The sequence below is a fragment of the Rhinatrema bivittatum genome, chromosome 1 (assembly GCF_901001135.1).
Source record: "Rhinatrema bivittatum chromosome 1, aRhiBiv1.1, whole genome shotgun sequence".
Classification (NCBI taxonomy): domain Eukaryota; kingdom Metazoa; phylum Chordata; class Amphibia; order Gymnophiona; family Rhinatrematidae; genus Rhinatrema; species Rhinatrema bivittatum.
Window position 1 is genome coordinate 116,905,230 of NC_042615.1, and position 18,565 is coordinate 116,923,794.

General features: G+C 43.3%; 1 protein-coding gene across 2 annotated transcripts in view; it reads right to left on the reverse strand.

The window, feature by feature from the left end:
* Positions 1 to 18,565, reverse strand: part of UFSP2 (UFM1 specific peptidase 2) — a 78,673-nt gene that overhangs the window by 55,790 nt on the left and 4,318 nt on the right. For both annotated transcript variants that reach the window (XM_029586921.1, XM_029586920.1), the window contains exon 2: positions 3,253 to 3,331. In XM_029586921.1, coding sequence (XP_029442781.1) covers positions 3,253 to 3,331 — 79 coding nt within the window. The remainder of the gene's footprint in view (positions 1 to 3,252; positions 3,332 to 18,565) is intronic.

Here is an 18,565-nt window from a genome sequence, read left to right on the forward strand (position 1 = left end):
TCGAGATTGTGGGCTCCAATGAGAAAACAGAATGCGCTGAAGAGGATGCATATGCGCTCTTGCCCATGGCATCACTTCCAGGGTTGCTGCCATCAATCCAAGCATCGGTAGATAGGACCACACTGTTGGGCATATTGTGTTCATCAATAGACGCACCTGCATCATCAGCTTTTGAAAACAACTCTCCACAGGAACACTCTGCCCTGTTTCGTGTTGAAAAGAACACAGATACTCTAGTGACTGAGGAGGCTGAAGACTGCTTTTGGCCAGTTTCACCATCCAACTGAGCTCCTGTAACAAGGAGATCACCTTGCATCGGCACACCATTGGGAGGTCCCACTACCCGAGCCTGCGTCCCATCTGGGCTGTCTGGGAGGAAAGGAGTAAGACCTACCCAAAGGTCGAGTCTTCTGGAAAGTCGCTCCTCTGTATGGTTGAAAACGTTTGGATTCCCTAGAACGGCCTCTCATGCTGAAGGAACATGGCATCCTCTTCTTATCCTCTATCAATCAAGGAACCTGGGACTTATCGTATTTATTGGCCATTTTCACAATTTGTTCCCAAACATAAGCAAGCCTTTAAAGGACAACTTTGTAAGGTCAGGCTTGGAGGTCCCATTGGCCGACCAATCTCTCAGCCATAACTGATGCCTGGCTGCTATCACCAAAGCCACCCCTCTGGCTGAGGTGCGGACCAAATTGAAGCCTGCATGTGCCAAAAAGGCAGCTGCTGGTTCCATGACTGCCCTGGAATTCACACCAGATTCATTGATCTCCTGAGAGACAAGTAAACAAGAGCAAGATAGGGAACAACAAAAAGCTATCTGCAAAGTCATTGCCATTGCTTCAAATGCTTGCTTAAGGATGGCCTCAATTCTTCTATCATGTGCATCCTTCAAGGATGCTCCTCCCACTATGGGAATAGTAGTCCGCTTGGTGATGGCACACACAAGCGTATCCACTTTCAGAAAGCGTAATTCTCTCTCACAGCTGTATCCAGGGGGATACAGTCCCTCCAAGACTCATACCCTTTTGAAATTCGCTTCAGGAGCACCCCACTCAAGATCAATCAATTCTTGCATGGCCTCCATTATAGGAAAAAACATGACGTTTTACGCAAAAAGAGTTCAAAATGGGATCTTTCTTTGGTTCAGACATGGATTCAACCCCAGGTACTCCCAGCATCCTCAATGTCTGGGAAATCAGAGCCTGCAACTCATCTCTATGAAAGAATCGCAACATATTTCCATACGGCTCCAATCCCAGAGGAATTTCTCCATCCTCCAGGGAGTAAGGATTGGCTTCATCATCTGTGCCATCCAGATCCCTATTGGGAAGACTGGCCGCCGATCTAGGCACGTTCTGACACTTACCCGCTGCACCAGGCATGCAGGATTTCACCACCTGCGACTATGATTTGGTAAGATTGGCCAGGGCCAAGGACTGCACCTGAAGACTGCACTCCCTGAAAAAATTCCATCCAAGAAAAAGCAGAAGGCTCCCAATTCTTCCCAAGAAAAGGCCTGTCCTGTGGCCACTGAACTACCCTCCCCTGCTGAAGTACCAGTTAGGGGAATTCCAAAGTCAGGTGACCCGTCTGGCACGTCTTTACCCAGACCCGCATCAGGCTGGAACGAACCGGGCTTAGTCAAATCAGATTAAGGCAATTCCCCCTAAGCTTCCAAGCAGCACTGGCACAAGTTAGAGGGAATGCCAGGCTGAGGTGCCCAAATATGACAAGCAGCACAGAGAGTAAGGTGCTTAGGTTTCTTAGCTATAGGTGCAATCAATCTATCATTGCGCTCAAATGGGCGACTGAGAAGTGTGCATCCAGCTGTATCTGTGCTGCAAAAAAACTAGGCGCCCAAATTTTAGGCATGCAACCTTGTACCTCGATGAGTGCCCAAAAACTGAGTGCCCAGTGCTCAGCATGTGCATGTAGGTAAATGTGTTTGTTGCTCGGATATACGCCCTTATCAACTGGACGCCCAACCAGGCGCCCAACCTAATATTCAACTAGGCGCACAAACTGAACGCATAACTGGATGCACTTGCACGAAACGATAGACCTGAAGAGGGCAGCCTAATGCTCAGAAAAAATGAATGAAAATGCCACCATGGACTTCCACATGGTGAACAAGAATAAGCCGGAGAACGGGGCCTAGTGAAAAAGGCTGCCCACATCCCCTCAGCTCCCCCGGTGGCGGGAACAAATGTTGGATCGGTGTGCCGAGTACAGAGACCAGAGAAAGAAGGAATCTCTACAAAACAAACTTCTCCTCTGTATTATCTTTATTTTTATTTATTTATTAGTTTTGATTTACCAGAGCTCAGCCTGTCCCGGAGCCAATGGTCGGGAGTGGTTGGCTCCCACAGAGTGGCAGATGAAATACCACTCTATAGTGTAAGGAGTGACACTAGTAGAATTGGTGAATCCCTGGGCCGATGGCAGATGATAGCACCCCCAGGAGGAGATCCTGAGAGGGACCACCGGCTAGGCTGGAGTATGAGATAAATACAATAGTTCTTTATTAGACTGTAAGCTGGACCACCAGGGGTGGCAGTAGTGAGTTGCTGTGTCCGGCAAGGCTGAAGTCCTTCTGATACCTGTGGAAGGAGCAGGCATATACCGTCACCGCCACACTCGGCTTCCTGCACCCGCTTGCCTTTCAGCTGTCTCTTACAGCTAAGTCCATGCTGGCTGAAAACCAGCTACTGGACCAAGGCACTCATCTGAGGGATGGATCCAATTTATCACCTCAGGAATTCTCAACTGAGGGAAAGACCATATGGTATCACCACAGGAGAGCAGGGCAAATTACATTTCTATCTTCTTTTCTCCTTCTAAAAACTGTATGCAATCCCCAGTAGGGTGATGCATGTCCACCATCTGCTGGAGATGGAGAATAGTGGTGGGCTGGAGTCACTGCAGGGATTTATATACTGTGATCTCAGCATTGCTCGTCTCCAACTGCTGGTAGAGGTGCATAACCCACTTGTTCAGGATCTAAACACTAAGAAATGTGCCTTTTTATGGTCCTCTGAACACACGTAATAATGCACAGAAAAAAGGCTCTTGGCAATGTGTGTGGGCTGTCTGTATTCAGAACGAGAAAGTTAGTTAAATACACATCTTGAATTTTTTATTCAAGGCAAATAAAACACATCCAGACTAACTCATTTGGTACTATTTCCTGTTCTGTTCCATAAAGATTGGAAATGAAGCGAAAAGAGTGCATTCATTTAGACATACCATCCTTAGCAGTTAACTGGAATGTTAGTTCAAGGCCGCCTCTTATTCGAAAAAATATATCAGTAGCCTCTAAAAGTACCTATAAAGAGAAACAAAGAAATTAGTACACAGAAAGGGTAATCTTAGAACTGCGCGGCAGATGCAAACTTTACCATGTATTTTCAAAACAAATGTATGTATATAGGTTTGCTTTAAAAATTCTAGTGCAAGTGCCTTGGTGCTCACACAAACTCAACCATGTAGTCAGGCCTGTTCTATCAAAAGTATAACTTGTGTGGGTGAACTTAGGTGCATACTTTTTAAAATACAAAAATATGAATGCAAGTCCCAACTCCACCCCTTGGAATACCTCTCCCCAGTATAACACTGAGTTCCCTGAGTACTTTTAGTCAAACTGAGTCCTGCATTATTTTCCAATGGAGAAATTACTTACCTGATAATTTTGTTTTCCTTAATGGAGACAGATGGACTCAGGACCAGTGGATTTATGCTCCCCTGCCAGCAGCTGGAGACGGAGCAAGCTGACATCACATTATATACAGCCCTCCAGTGACCCCAGCCTGCCAGTGTTCTCTTCAAAAGCAACTGTGGACAGACTAGCAAAAAACTTGATTAAAAACAGGTAACCACTGATAAATAAATAATAATAAAAAAAAAAAAAACAGGTAACCAAAACTGTACTCAACCAAACAAAAATACTGAACTCACGTAAGATTCTAGGTACACCAAGCTAGGGACTGGATGAACACTTACCAGTAATCCCTTGGGACCCAGAGCCCCATAGGAGGACTATTGACAGACTCATGCGACAGCCGAGGATGGGAAGCTGAGTCCAACTGTCTACACTAAGGAAAACATTTCCTAGTGTGTAGACAAATGGACTCAGGACCAGTGGGATGTTCCAAAGCTACTCCCCAACAGGGTGGGAGGCTGCCTGTGGTTCAGTCAACACTACATGTGCAAAGGCTGCATCCTCCCGGGCTTGCACATCCAGATGATAAAACCTGGAAAAAGTGTGTAAGGAAGACCACGTCACAGCTTGACAGATAACAGTGGGAGACAACAGACAAACCTCCGCCCATGACACTGCCTGAGCCTTAGAGGAATGAGCCCTAACCTGAGTAGGCAATGGCTTTCCAGCATCAACATACGTGGCCGTGACCACCTCCTTAATCCAATGAGCTATGGTAGCCTGCTTACTCCCGCCATGGAGAACAAACAGGCGATCCATCTTTCGAAAAGACTCAGAGACCTCCAGATACTGCATGACAAGATGCTTAACTTCCAAGAAGCACAAAAGGCGAAACTCTTCCACATCCCTGACCTTATCCAGGGACGGCAAGGAGATGGACTGATTCAAATGAAAGTCTGAGACTACCTTGGGCAAGAAGGATGGAACAGTACGCATCTGGTAATGCCCCCAATGTCACCTGGAGGAACGGCTTCTGGCAAGATAAGGCCTGCAACTCAGAAATCCGATGCGCACAACATATAGCCACCAGGAACACAATCTTCAAGATCAACAACCTTAAGGAAAGGCTATGCAGTGGTCGGAACGTAGGGCCCACCAAAAAGTCCAGCACCAAATTAAGACTCCACAATGGAACTTATAACCTCAAGGGAGGCCTATGATGCTTCACTCCCTTCAAAAAAACAGGCCATATCAGGATGAGATGACAAATAAACACCATTCACCAGGCCTCTGAAACAGGCAAGTAGCACAAACTGCACCTTCAAGGAATTAAGGGCCAAGACTTTATTCAATCCATCCTGCAAAAATTCAAGAATGAGAGGAATCTTAAATGAACAAGGAAGAACACTCCGCTCCTCACACCAGGCCTCAAAAACTCTCCAAACCTGCACATAAGCCAAGAAAGTGGACAACTTGCGAGCACGGATTAAAGTGGCAATCACCGCAGAGGAATAACCATGCTTTAACAGGCGAGCCCTCTCAAGGGCCAAACCGTAAGACAGAACAGAGTCAGATCCTCGTGAAGAACTGGTTGCTGCTGTAGCAGATCCATGTGCGATGGAAGATGAAGTGGGGCCTCCGCCAGGAATCATCGCAAATCCGCATATCATGGATGCCTGGGCCAGTCCGGCGCTACACAGAGTACTAGCCCCCTGTGGCCTTCGATCTTGTGAATTATCCTGCCCAGCAAGGGCCACAGGGGAAAGACATAAAACAATCTGTTTTCCAGCCAGACCTGTATGAGAGTGTCTATTCCCAGGGACCACAGATCTCTCTTGCGACTGAAGAATCAAGGAACCTTTACATTTTGAGAAGTCGCCAGCAGGTCTAGGAATGGAAGGCCCTCGAGATCCTCAATCAGCTGAAATGCCTCGGCTGACAACACCCACTCTCCTGGGTCCAGACTCTCCCTGCTGAGAAAGTCTGCTCTTATGTTGTCTTTTCCTGCAATGTGAAAGGCCGATATCATCTGCAGATGATCTTCCACTCATTGCATCAGCTGATCTATTTCCTGTGACACTTGCTGGCTCTTGGTTCCTCCCAGGCGACTGATATAGGCCACTGTTGTCATGTTGTCTGACATCACGTGAACCGCTTAATTCCACAGCCTGTGGCTGAACTGCAAGCATACTAGCCATACCTCCTGGGCTTCCAGGAGGGACTCCTCGGCATTCCAGCGGCCCGGGCTGTTAACTCCAGAAAGTGAGCCCCCTCAACCGTGGGGACTCGCATCTCTCACAAGTACCAAACCCACTGGTCCTGAGTCCATCTGTCTACATGCTAGGAAACAGCCATCTGCATGCACAAAATCAGGTTTGATGTGCATAAACAGCTATGAAAATCAGACCCTAAGAAGCCAATTTTCAAACTGCTCACACTGGGACAAAGATCACGTGGACTTTTTACCCACTGACGTACCAGTTCGGAAAGCGAAAGCATGCACATAATTTTGCTTTGAACTCTGCTTTTTCTTAAAGGTAGATGTTTACTGGAAATGTATGCAAGAAAAATTGAAAATGCAATCTACTTTCCCTCTCCCAACCTAAACATGCCCCCAGAAATGCCTCTGTTCATTGCAGTGGAACAACATGTACACTTTTATTCACACTGAGGAAGAGTAATTACCAGAAGGCTGGCTAATGTAGGTAAAATTCATCACTTTCAGGCCGATGCAGTATCGGCGGGTAGAAAGCAGGCGCTCAACGCTGAGCACCCATTTTCTTAATGCGCGCCCAACCACCTCTCCCAGGGACCCGATGTAATATTCAAATGACCTGCCTCACTAAAAAGGACGCTCTAGGGAAAAATGTGCAACTCTAGAGTGTCCCTAGTGCCTCCGGTACCAAGGAGACATGGCTGGGAGCCTTATTTGACTTGCCCTAAGCGCCCTCCCCTCAAGGTCTGGCCTATGATTGGTCCTTTCCCTGACATTTGACTGTGAAAAGGACCAATCCCCTTTGCGGACAGCCTTCTGAAAGGTGACTGGTCCTTTCACTAGCATTTGACAGTGAAGGGACCAATCACCTTTCAGAAGGCTGTCCTGAAAGGGGATTGGTCTTGTCAGTGAAAAGGATCAATCGGGAACAGCCCTGGAAGTACAGAAAAGCAGTATTTACTGCTTTTCTATACACATGTTTTGGCCACTCAGAAATTAATGCCAGCTCGCTGCTGGCTTTAATTTCTGAGCATGCAAATGTGCGGATTCAGCGCACTTTTTTTCTGCATTGAGGGGACTACATAATAGCGCTCATCAACATGAATTTACATGTGATGAGCATTATTATCTACGCAGGAGGGTGAGCGCGTGTTTTGGACTCGCTAACCCTCGTTTTGCAAGGGGGGTTATGGCCGCAAGTCCAAAATGTGTGTCCAACCGTGCGTTGAGCCATGCGCTGTGGCCAGCGCACTATACTACATCGGCCTGTTTGAAAACCGACCATCACTAACAACAGCCTGATTTTCTAAACTTCTTCCCACAGAGAAAGGAGGCAAGAGGGTAAAAGTGTGCATGCTGTTGAGCTTTAAACATTCTTTCACTTGTAGAAAGGGTAGACAGTTTTCAGACCACTCATTTGCCCTCAGACTGGGAAAAAGCCTTAGTACCTCAGGCTCCAAATGTACTAAGCATTTACCCCACTCACAGATGGGGAGAAAACGTTTAATGCATCTGGCCCTATTTAACTTTTTTTTTTTTTTGTAGATTTAGCTCAGGGTTTACAATCTAAGGGGCTTATTTACTAAAGCTTTTCTCTCCTTTTGTGGCTATGTAAAATGCTTAGTAAAATAACCCCCTAAGTTTGTACCTGATACAATGGTGGGTGAAGTGATTTGTCCAAGATCACAAGCAGGCTGATTCAATAAGCTCCGTGGGAGAGCCGGCGCTCCGAGGCGAGCACCCGCTCTCCCGACGCGTGCTCAGGCACCTCTCCTGGGCACGCGATTCAGTATTTAAGTTAGGGCCGGTGCTAATAAGGAGGTGCTAGGCACACTAGCGGGTCCCTAGCGCCTCCTTATAGGCCGAAGCGGCGGCTGTCAGCGGGTCTGACAACCAACGCTTAATTTTACCAGCGCCGGTTGTCAAACCCGGTGACAGCCACGGGTTCAGAAAACGATGCTGGCAAAATTGAGCGTTCATTTTCCAACCCGCGGGCAGATTGTTTTTTTTTTTATTAAAGAAATTGGTTTTTTTTGGGGGGGGAGGCCTCCGACTTAATATCGCTATGATATTAAGTTGGAAGGTGTACAGAAAAGCAGTTTTTTCTGCTTTACTGTACACTTGCCCGTGCCGTCTGAAATTAACGCCTGCTTTTGGCAGGCGTTAATTTCTGAGAGTAAAACGTGCGGCTTGACCACACATTTTACTTTCTGTATTTCGGGTGAGTAATAGGCTCATCAACATGAATTTGCATGTGATCAGCGCTATTAGTTTCGGGGGGGGTTGGCCGCACGTTTTCCACACGCTATTATTACCGGTCAAAAACACGCGGCCAAAGGGAGGTTAATTGGTGCGCTCGGCTGAGCGCACCGTTCTGTATCGGCCTGAAGGAGAATCAGCTTGTTTGAACCCTGGCTTCCTGGGGTCCTAGCATGCTGCTCTAACCAATACGCTACTCCTCCACTCCAAAGGAAAAGTATACAATTTCCAGCGAGAGCTCCCTCAAAGTAAATGAGATCTCCAAAAAGAAAGATCTCATCAATTTAGAATGTTTTAGAGCAGTGGTTCTCACACTTTTACAGACTCAAGACTGCTTGCAACAGAGGGAAAAATTTTTAGAAGTACCAAAAAACATGCCTTATTGAGAACTTTCTAAGGCCATCCTTTCTCCCCCAGCATACAGCTGTAAACTGCCTTGAGAATCATTTGGAAAGGCAGGCTAAAATATCCAAATTATAACATTGAGGAATCTTATAGCATAAAGAAACTAAACTGATGCATTGTGGTTCGTTAACATGTTATCCCGTCCGTGCTGCAATGTGTCTGTTTGAAGAAGGGGCTTCATTTGGCTGTTATGATACCAGTTCATTTCAATATTATGCATTTATCAATAGTTATGTGGAAATTACTGAGAGGCTAACAGCAGACAGTCATGTTGATGAGGGCTTTTGAACAGGTCATTTAACACCTCTTCGTTACAGAAGAAGCTCTCACTTTCAGATCTCTGAGAAAGCAACACTGCAAATAAAAGCCGTTTTGTAATCCTACAAAATGCAAGAGGAAGGTCCTCTCCAGTTACTGACATTGTTGTCTTCATATACTTTATCTACAGTCAGGGCTGATGCAAAGATATTAGGTGCCCTAGGCGAACCTTTCAGCCTGGCAGGCAACCCCTTCCCAATTTACTTCCCCACCGGCAATTTAAAATTATGCATTTATAACAATAGATTTTAAAAGCAAAAGGACACTCTGAGGTAAAAATATAATATATATGTTATTGTTATAATTACATGCACTGCTGTGGTGCCAACCAAAAAAAACTGCAAAAAAAAAGAGAGACTTGGAACCCATATGCTTATAAGCTATTGTAAAATGTTGGGTGTGGGCTTGGCTCTCTCATACCACAACAGCACTAACTGCCAGCACTCAGTCAATGACAACCCTACCTATGTAAAGGCAAATATTACATCAGACTAAAAAACAGAACAAGCCAAGCTGCTATAGATCCCTACACAGAAACTACATGCTGGCAGAATACCTGACTTCTGTCATGCTGCAGACCACAAACAGACCGTCAGCAAATACAGAATAAAAGAGACCATAAAGTATAAATAGAAATCTGTAGACGAAAACTGAACTGTAAATCGCAACAAACCACACTCTGTATATAGTGCAACAAGAGAAAAACAGAAACATTACCATTCATCATAAAACATCAAACAAAATCAAGAAATATAAATTATTAATCATAACTGTAAAATTATACTAATAAAGCTGACAGTGGTGATCATGCACTCCCTCTCTTTCCCACATGCTCTCTCCTCCACATGCTGTCCCACACACGATCACATAAAATGCTCTTTACCCCACATAATCACACACACAAACACATGCTCTCTCCTCCAAATGATCTCACACCCGTTCTCAAATACACTCTCTCACACCCATTCTCATACTCTCATTGCACACACATGCTCTCTAGCCCCCACATAATCACACGCTGTCCCCCACATGATTACACTGAATGCAAAATCAAGTTGTGGAATTCATTGCCAAAGAACATAGTCAAGGCAATTAGCATAGTAGGGATTAAAGATGGTTTGGACAATTTCATGGAAGAAAAGTCCATACATAGTTATTAACAATAAATACACCACTGCACACAGTGCTTAGCCCTTATTTGCTGCTGTAAGTGCATCTTAATGTTTATTTATATATTTATTTTATATTCTGCCTTTTCAGGCCCTTCAAAGTGGAATACACTGAGGTATTGCAGGTATTTCCCTGTCCCCGGTAGGCTCACAATCTAAGTTAAACTAGAACTTCTATAATTTGTTTAAAAACTGCTACCAGTTAGCTTAAAGGAGTGTTCCCTGTCCTAGTATTATTTGAAAGGGTAAATAAACATTCCTTATTTACCTGTTCCACCCCACTCATCATTTTGTAGACCTGTCAAATCCCCCCCTCAGTCGTCTCTTCTCCAAGCAGAAGGGTCCTAACCTGTTTGCACTTTCTTCATAAGGGAACTGTTCCAACCCCTTAACGATTTTTGTTGCCCTTCTCTGTACCTTTTCTAACTCAGCTATATCGTTTTCTAGATAGGGTGATCAGAATTGCATACAATACTCAAAGTGTGGCTCCCCCATTGACCTACTCAGATGTATTATGATGTTCTCCTTTCCTTTCTGAATAATTCCTAATATGGTTTGCTTTTTTGGCCGCCGCTACACACTGAGCTGAGGATTTTAACATACTGTCGACAATGACGCCTAGATCATTTTTCTGACTGATTACACCTAAAGCGTAACCCATCATCGGGGCCCATGCAGTTGGACGCGGATTGTGTAGGCACGTCCACAGCCCCTAATGCTATAAGGGGATTGGTGCCTCCACAATGTGCGTCTAACGGGCTGGGAAACTAATAGCGCATGTGAATGAGGCTATTAGTTATTCACAGTAGCAACCAGAAAGCACAGATCGGATGTAACAAGGATTTGTTTATTGATTAGTGGTGAAATAGCCCAACTCTGGCCGAGTTTCGCTCATTTAAATGAGTGCATCAGGGGCTAGAATTTATTAAAATATAAAACAAATGAATTAACATGAATAAAAGCCATGAAAAATGAACTGACATATAGTAATTAAAATCATAAGAACATAACATGCCATACTGGGTCAGACCAAGGGTCCATCAAGCCCAGCATCCTGTTTCCAACAGTGGCCAATCCAGGCGATAAGAACCTGGCATGTACCAAAACTAAGTCTATTCCATATTACTGTTGCTAGTAATAGCAGTGGCTATTTTCTAAGTCAACTTAATTAATAGCAGATAATGGACTTCTCCAAGAACGTATCCAAACCTTTTTTGAACCCAGCTTCACTAACTGCACTAACCACATTCTCTGTCAACAAATTCCAGAGCTTTATTGTGCGTTGAGAGAAAAAGAATTTTCTCCGATTAGTCTTAAATGTGTTACTTGCTAACTTAATGGAATGCCCCCTAGTCCTTCTATTATTCGAATCACAACTACTCATTCAAGACCTCTCATGATCTTAAAGATCTCTATCATATCCCCCCTCAGCCGTCTCTTCTCCAAGTTGAACAGCCGTAACCTCTTCAGCCTTTCCTCATAGGGGAGCTGTTCCATCCCCTTTATCATTTTGGTTGCCCTTCTCTGTACCTTCTCCATCACAACTATATCTTTTTTGAGATGCGGCAACCAGAATTGTACACATTATTCAAAGTGCGGTCTCACCATGGAGCGATATAGAGGCATAATGACATTTTCCATTTTATTAACCATTCCCTTCCTAATAATTCCTAACATTCTATTTGCTTTTTTGACTGCTGCAGCACACTGAGCCAAAGATTTTAAAGTATTATCCACTATGATGCCTAGATCTTTTCCCTGGGTGGTAGCTCAGAATATGGAACCTAACATCATGTAACTACAGCAAGGGTTATTTTTCCCTATATGCAAAACCTTGCACTTGTCCACATTAAATTTCATCTGCCATTTGGATGCCCAATCTTCCAGTCTTGCAAGATCCTCCTGTAATGTATCACAGTCTGCTTGTGATTTAACTACTCTGAATAATTTTGTATCATCCGCAAATTTGATAACCTCACTCATTGTATTCCTTTCTAGATCATTTATATATATATTGAAAAGCACCGGTCCAAGTACAGATCCCTGAGGCACTCCACTGTTTACCCTTTTCCACTGAGAAAATTGACTACTTAATCCTACTCTCTTTTTCCTATCTTTTAACCAGTTTGTAATCCACGAAAGGACATCGCCTCCTATCCCATGACTTTTTAGTTTTCGTAGAAGCCTCTCATGAGGGACTTTGTCAAACACCTTCTGAAAATCCAAATACACTACATCTACCGGTTCACCTTTATCCACATATTTATTAACCTCTTCAAAAAAATGAAGCAGATTTGTTAGGCAAGACTTCCCTTGGGTAAATCCATGTTGACTGTGTTCCATTAAACCATGTCTTTCTATATGCTCTACAAATTTGATCTTGAGAATAGTTTCCACTATTTTTCCCGGCACTGAAGTCAGGCTCACTGGTCTATAGTTACCCGGATCGCCCCTGGAGCCTTTTTTCAATATTGGGGTTACATTGGTCACCCTCCAGTCTTCAGGTACAATGGATGATTTTAATGATAGGTTACAAACTTTAACTAATAGATCAGAAATGTCATTTTTTAGTTCCTTCAGTACCCTAGGGTGCATACCATCCGGCCCAGATGATTTGCTACTCTGTTAATAAAGAAGCTGAAAAATCAATCTCTGATTAAGACCATGCGGTGTTCTAGTATTAAAGTCGAAAATAAACTTTTGTTCAAGTCTTAATAAAGTTCTGTTTAGATCACCACCTCTCCAATTTCTCTGCAGTTTTTTGAGCACACAAAATTTGTATTCATCAAATTTATGTCCTGCTTTTATCGAGTGTTCAACTAGCGGTTTACCTTCAACTTGTCTGTTCACTGCGCTCTTACGTTCTATGAATCTCTTGTTTAGTGATCTTGTAGTTTTATCTACATACATTTTGTTGCATGAGCAAATAGCTGCATGCATGACTCCCTTGCTTTTGCAGTTAGTGAAGCTTCTTAAAATGAATTCCTTATTGGTTGAGCCAATCTGTATGCTAGACAGTCTCATATTTACATTGCAAACACTGCAATGGCCACATGGCCTACGTCCGGCCAGTCTGATGTCAATTGGTTCGTTCATGGGTAATGCTGATGGTGATAATAAATCTTTGAAATTCTTGTGTCGCTTATTTGCTATAATATCTTTATCATAAAAATAAGGTAAAATTTGTAATATATGCCAATGTTTTCTCAATATTTTATTGATGTCATTGGACATGCAGTTGAATGTAATTGGACAAACGATTTTTGTGTTTGGTGCCCTGAATGTAGGTGTCAGTAATGATTTACGATCTTGTTTTGATGCGCGTGTGAACCCATCATCTATGCAGGTTTCAGGATATTATTCTATGCTGCTCCTCCAAGGGGAGGAGCTAGCAATTTATAATACTCCATAGGCGGAGTTAATGGTCGGGAGTGGTTGGCTCCCACAGAGTGGCAGATGAAATTCCACTCTATAGTGTAAGGAGTGACTAGTAGAATTGGTGAATCCCTGGGCCGATGGCAAATGATAGCACCCCCAGGAGGAGATCCTGAGAGGGACCTCCGGCTAGGCTGGAGTATGAGATAAATACAATAGTTCTTTATTAGACTATAAGCTGGACCACCAGGGGTGGCAGTAGTGAGTCGCTGTGACCGGCAAGGCTGAAGTCCTTCTGATACCGGAATATAATCTCTGGGTCGCTGAGCTGTAGAGACTAGAAGTAGTGAGCAGACAGGGTATACTGTATACAAGATGGTACACTCACAATAGTAGATGTCTGCAATGGTCTCTATGCCACAGAGAGTCTTCAGTACATTCAGGAACAGGAGACGCAGGCGAGCACGGGTTCCCACAAACAGTCTGTAATATGAACTCATAATTGCTGTATGAAATGGCTTCTAGAGTAGAAGAGAGTCTGTATAAGATTCTAGGAACATGGACCCTCGTGGAGCGAGTACCAGTTCCTATCTGTAATCTTGCCAAGGTAACTCTTGATCTCTATACCTGCGATAACATCTTGGACGGAAGGGAGTCTTCAGAGCAATAGGAATGTAGGCCCTCGTGGAGTGAGTACCGATTCCTATGTAATAGAACTCACTGTGTTCACATCCGTGATTGCTTCCAGGCAATGAGGAGTCTTCCAAGTGTTCTGGCAATCTGAAATCAAGAAGAGAGAGCTGAGCCCCCGTGGAGCGGGTACTCCTGGTAAGTCCAGAAGCAGAGTAGCTAGGTCGCAAAACCGTCCATAGGTAAACCTTTGCTAACTCAACATGTTAGCAAATGCAGAGTCCTTTTATCTGAGTTTGGGTGACTTCATCCTCGGGGAACGCCCCCGAAGTTCGTGCCATCGCCGGTATTTCTGTCGGGGCCGCGCCTGCGCCCTTAGGTCCACAGGAGCCATGGTGGTTCGCAGTAGCTAGTCCTCCCGAGGGCAAAGAGGGAGGCACCAACGAGGTAAGAAGAGCAGGAGGAGGGTGTCAGGAACCAACGGACGCAACAGATATCATCTGTTGACAAAGCGTGCTTCAAATTTTTAGTTAGAACAATTTTTTTACTAAAATGGGCACTTGATAATTACTATCTTTATTCAAATATCCTTATCTGCATATATTTTATACAGTTCACAAATATTTTTTAATCTCACAGTTGTAGCGGCAGTATTAAAAGCACTAGTATAGGGGTAGATTTTAAGACCTGCACGCGCTACCCGGCGCACAGACATGTACGCCCAATTTTATAACTTGCGCATGCAAGTTATAAAATCGGGGGTCAGCGCGTGCAAGGGGGTGCACACTACTGCACCTTGCGTGCGCCAGTCCCCGTGGGCTTCCCCTGTTCCCTCCCAGGCCGCTCTGAAATCAGAACGGCCTGGAAAGGAACTTCCCTTCCCCCTAATCTAACCTTCCCACCCCTTCCCCTAACTTTTGCCCCCCCCAGCCCTTTTGCGCCTGCTTGGAGGCAGGCGCAGGTTGAGCGTGCTGGCACCTTGCCGGCACGCGATCCTCCGACACAGTGGCAAATGGCCGCTGTGTCGGAGGCCTCTGGTCCTACCCCGCCCTGTCCACCCCCTTTTTGAAAGCCTCAGGACTTAAGACGCATCCCGGGGCTTTACACGCGTCGCCGGGCCTTTATAAAATAGGCCTGGCGCGCGTAAATCCACAGAATACTTTTCGCATTATATTAATCAAAATTGCCTGTTTCGGTAATTAGACTGACTCAGCTTTAATATAAAGGACCAAACAAAGACGGATGATTCAGTTCATGTGATTTCTGCTGCTCAGATGCTACATGCACTCCACTGAGCACAACTCTTATGTAAGGATGTTGTACTTGATCACACAGAACCCATTCATATAGCCCTTATATCCTAATAGAGTTAGTTGCTAATAAGTCAACTTTTTGGGGTGCTCAGAAATTAACACCTGTTCCGGGCAGGCGGTAATTTCTGAGCACAAAAATGTGCGTGTTGGATGCACATTTTTTTACTGCATGTGGAGTTAATAACTAATACGGAAGCCGATCCAGAATGGCACAGTAGCAACCAGGAAGCACAGATAGGATGAAACAAGGATTTGTTTATTGGTTAGTGGTCAAATAGCCCAACTCTGGCCGCGTTTCGCTTATTTAAATGAGCTGCATCAGGAACTAGAATTTATTAAAATATAAAACAAATGAATTAACATGAATAAAAACATAAAAAATGAGCTGACATTAATTAAAATCATATCAACTTAAAAACAAATATATACACACATATATAATAAATACTGAATATTCATGTAAAATAATAAATAATAGAATAAATATGCACGTACCAAAACACAAACACAGGAAAAACAGGACTTTGAGGATACAAGTTTTCTTTTGAGGTGAGTACATTGTGACATAAGGTTATTAATTATATGTATCTGCTGACGTTCAGACACTTTCTTAATGGTGTAACCACTCTTCTAGATACAATTTTGTTCTTATATATCTACAATGTTTAAATAAAGTCACTGAAATCATTGTGTGAATATTGCTTGACTTTCTATACATTATAATCATTGATCGGATGGACCAAACTATAGTGAGTCTTAATAAAGGGAAAATAAAAATTCTTTTTGCATTGGATACATATTGTTTTTTGCCAAACATTATAGTGCAGGTAGGGTTACTCAACCAATGTCTTTAAACAATAATTTTGGGCTACTATCAATAGGTGTTACTGAATATCTACTTTTTTTAAAGTAGATATTCAGTTTTTTTAAAGTAGATATTCCGTAACACCTATTGATAGTAGCCCAAAATTATTGTTTAAAGACATTGGTTGAGTAACCCTACCTGCACTATAATGTTTGGCAAAAAACAATATGTATCCAATGCAAAAAGAATTTTTATTTTCCCTTTATTAAGACTCACTATAGTTTGGTCCATCCGATCAATGATTATAATGTATAGAAAGTCAAGCAATATTCACACAATGATTTCAGTGACTTTATTTAAACATTGTAGATATATAAGAACAAAATTGTATCTAGAAGAGTGGTTACACCATTAAGAAAGTGTCTGAACGTCAGCAGATACATATAATTAATAACCTTATGTCACAATGTACTCACCTCAAAAGAAAACTTGTATCCTCAAAGTCCTGTTTTTCCTGTGTTTGTGTTTTGGTACGTGCATATTTATTCTATTATTTATTATTTTACATGAATATTCAGTATTTATTATATATGTGTGTATATACTTGTTTTTAAGTTGATATGATTTTAATTAATATGTCAGCTCATTTTTTATTCATGTTAATTCATTTGTTTTATATTTTAATAAATTCTAGTTCCTGATGCAGCTCATTTAAATAAGCGAAACGCGGCCAGAGTTGGGCTATTTGACCACTAACCAATAAACAAATCCTTGTTTCATCCTATCTGTGCTTCCTGGTTGCTACTGTGCCATTCTGAATCGGCTTCCGTATTAGTTATTAACTCCACATGCAGTAAAAAAATGTGCATCCAACACGCACATTTTTGTGCTCAGAAATTACCGCCTGCCCGGAACAGGTGTTAATTTCTGAGCACCCCAAAAAGTTGTACAGAAAAGCAGAAAATTCAGCTTTTCTGTACATCCTCTGACTTAATATTGTGGTGATATTAAGTCAGAAGAATGAAAGATTAAAAAAAAAAAAGTTTTAAAAAAGTGCCGGTGGTCAAGTTCGAGAAACGGTTGCTCAATTAACCATCGTCCGTTTTCCAAATCCATGGCTGTGCGCTGATTAGAAAAACGAATGCCGATAAATTCAGCGTCCGTTTTCTTCACCGGCGGACAGCCACGGACAATCAACCTCTCCCAGGCACCAACTGGAGGTGCTAGGGACGCGCAACCGACCCTAGTGTCTCCTTGACAGCGCGATCCCTAATTAAAATATTGCATGGCGCCCCCAGGAGAGGTGCCTGGGTATGCGTTAGGAAAGCGGTGCTGAACACTCAGCGCCCACTTTCAGCGCATTTTGTTTTGCATCACCCCATTGTGTATCTAAAATTGTCTTTATGTCCATCACTTTGCATTTGTCCACCTTAAATTTCTTCTATTTATATGCCCAGTTCCTCAGTCTCATAAGATCTTTCTGTAGTCTCTCTCACGATCTCCATTTTTAGCTACCCTGAATATTTTGTCATCTGCAATTTGATCATTTCACTCCTTGCTCCCCTTTCTAGATCAGTAATAAATAAATTGAACAACACTGGTCCCAGGACTGATCCCTGGGTGCTCCACTCTTCACCTTTCTCTATTGGGAAAACTGACCTTTAAGTCCTACTCTATTTCCTGTCTTTTAATCAGTTACCAATCCACATTGAGACACCTCCTACCCCATGGCTTTTTAGATTACTTAGGTGGTTGAATGCCTCCTGGATATCCAAATAAATTATATTGATTAGCTCTCCTTTAGCCATATGCTTACTTACACCTTCAAAGAATTCTAAAAAGTTAGTAAGGCAAGACTTACCCTTCTTAGGGGGTCATTTATCAAAATGCGATAAGGCGTTTTCGCATGCGAGAGAGAGAGCGCGAGCCTGGCCATAATGTCATGGCCCATAGGTAGGTATTTGTATCCCTATGGTAGGCCCACCTAGTAACTCGAGGTGGGGTTTAGGTATGAGTGTAGGGGGTTAGGGGCCACTTTGACATTCTACGTGACACCTACGAACAGAACAGTGGTCTCTTGTGAAGATTTGCTGGCCTTCGAAGTGAGGAAACTCACTCCAAGATGAGATTTGGGCAATGTTCTCTCAACCTAGCTTGATTCCCTGTTCTGTTCGTAGGTGTCACGTAGAATGTCAAGTGGACAAGAGGATTAGGCGGCTGAATGCGGTATTAAATACCATATGAACTGGATAGCAGCATTTAAATATCGAAGCTATCTCGGCGGGAATTAACCTTGCATTTTTTCAAGCCTAGACCCTACAACTTCCCGATCAGTCCCTGAAGCAGCGCAAATTGCGAAACGTACGTCGGACTGCAGGAGCTCTAAAGTGTGTGAGTACATTCAATCGGAAG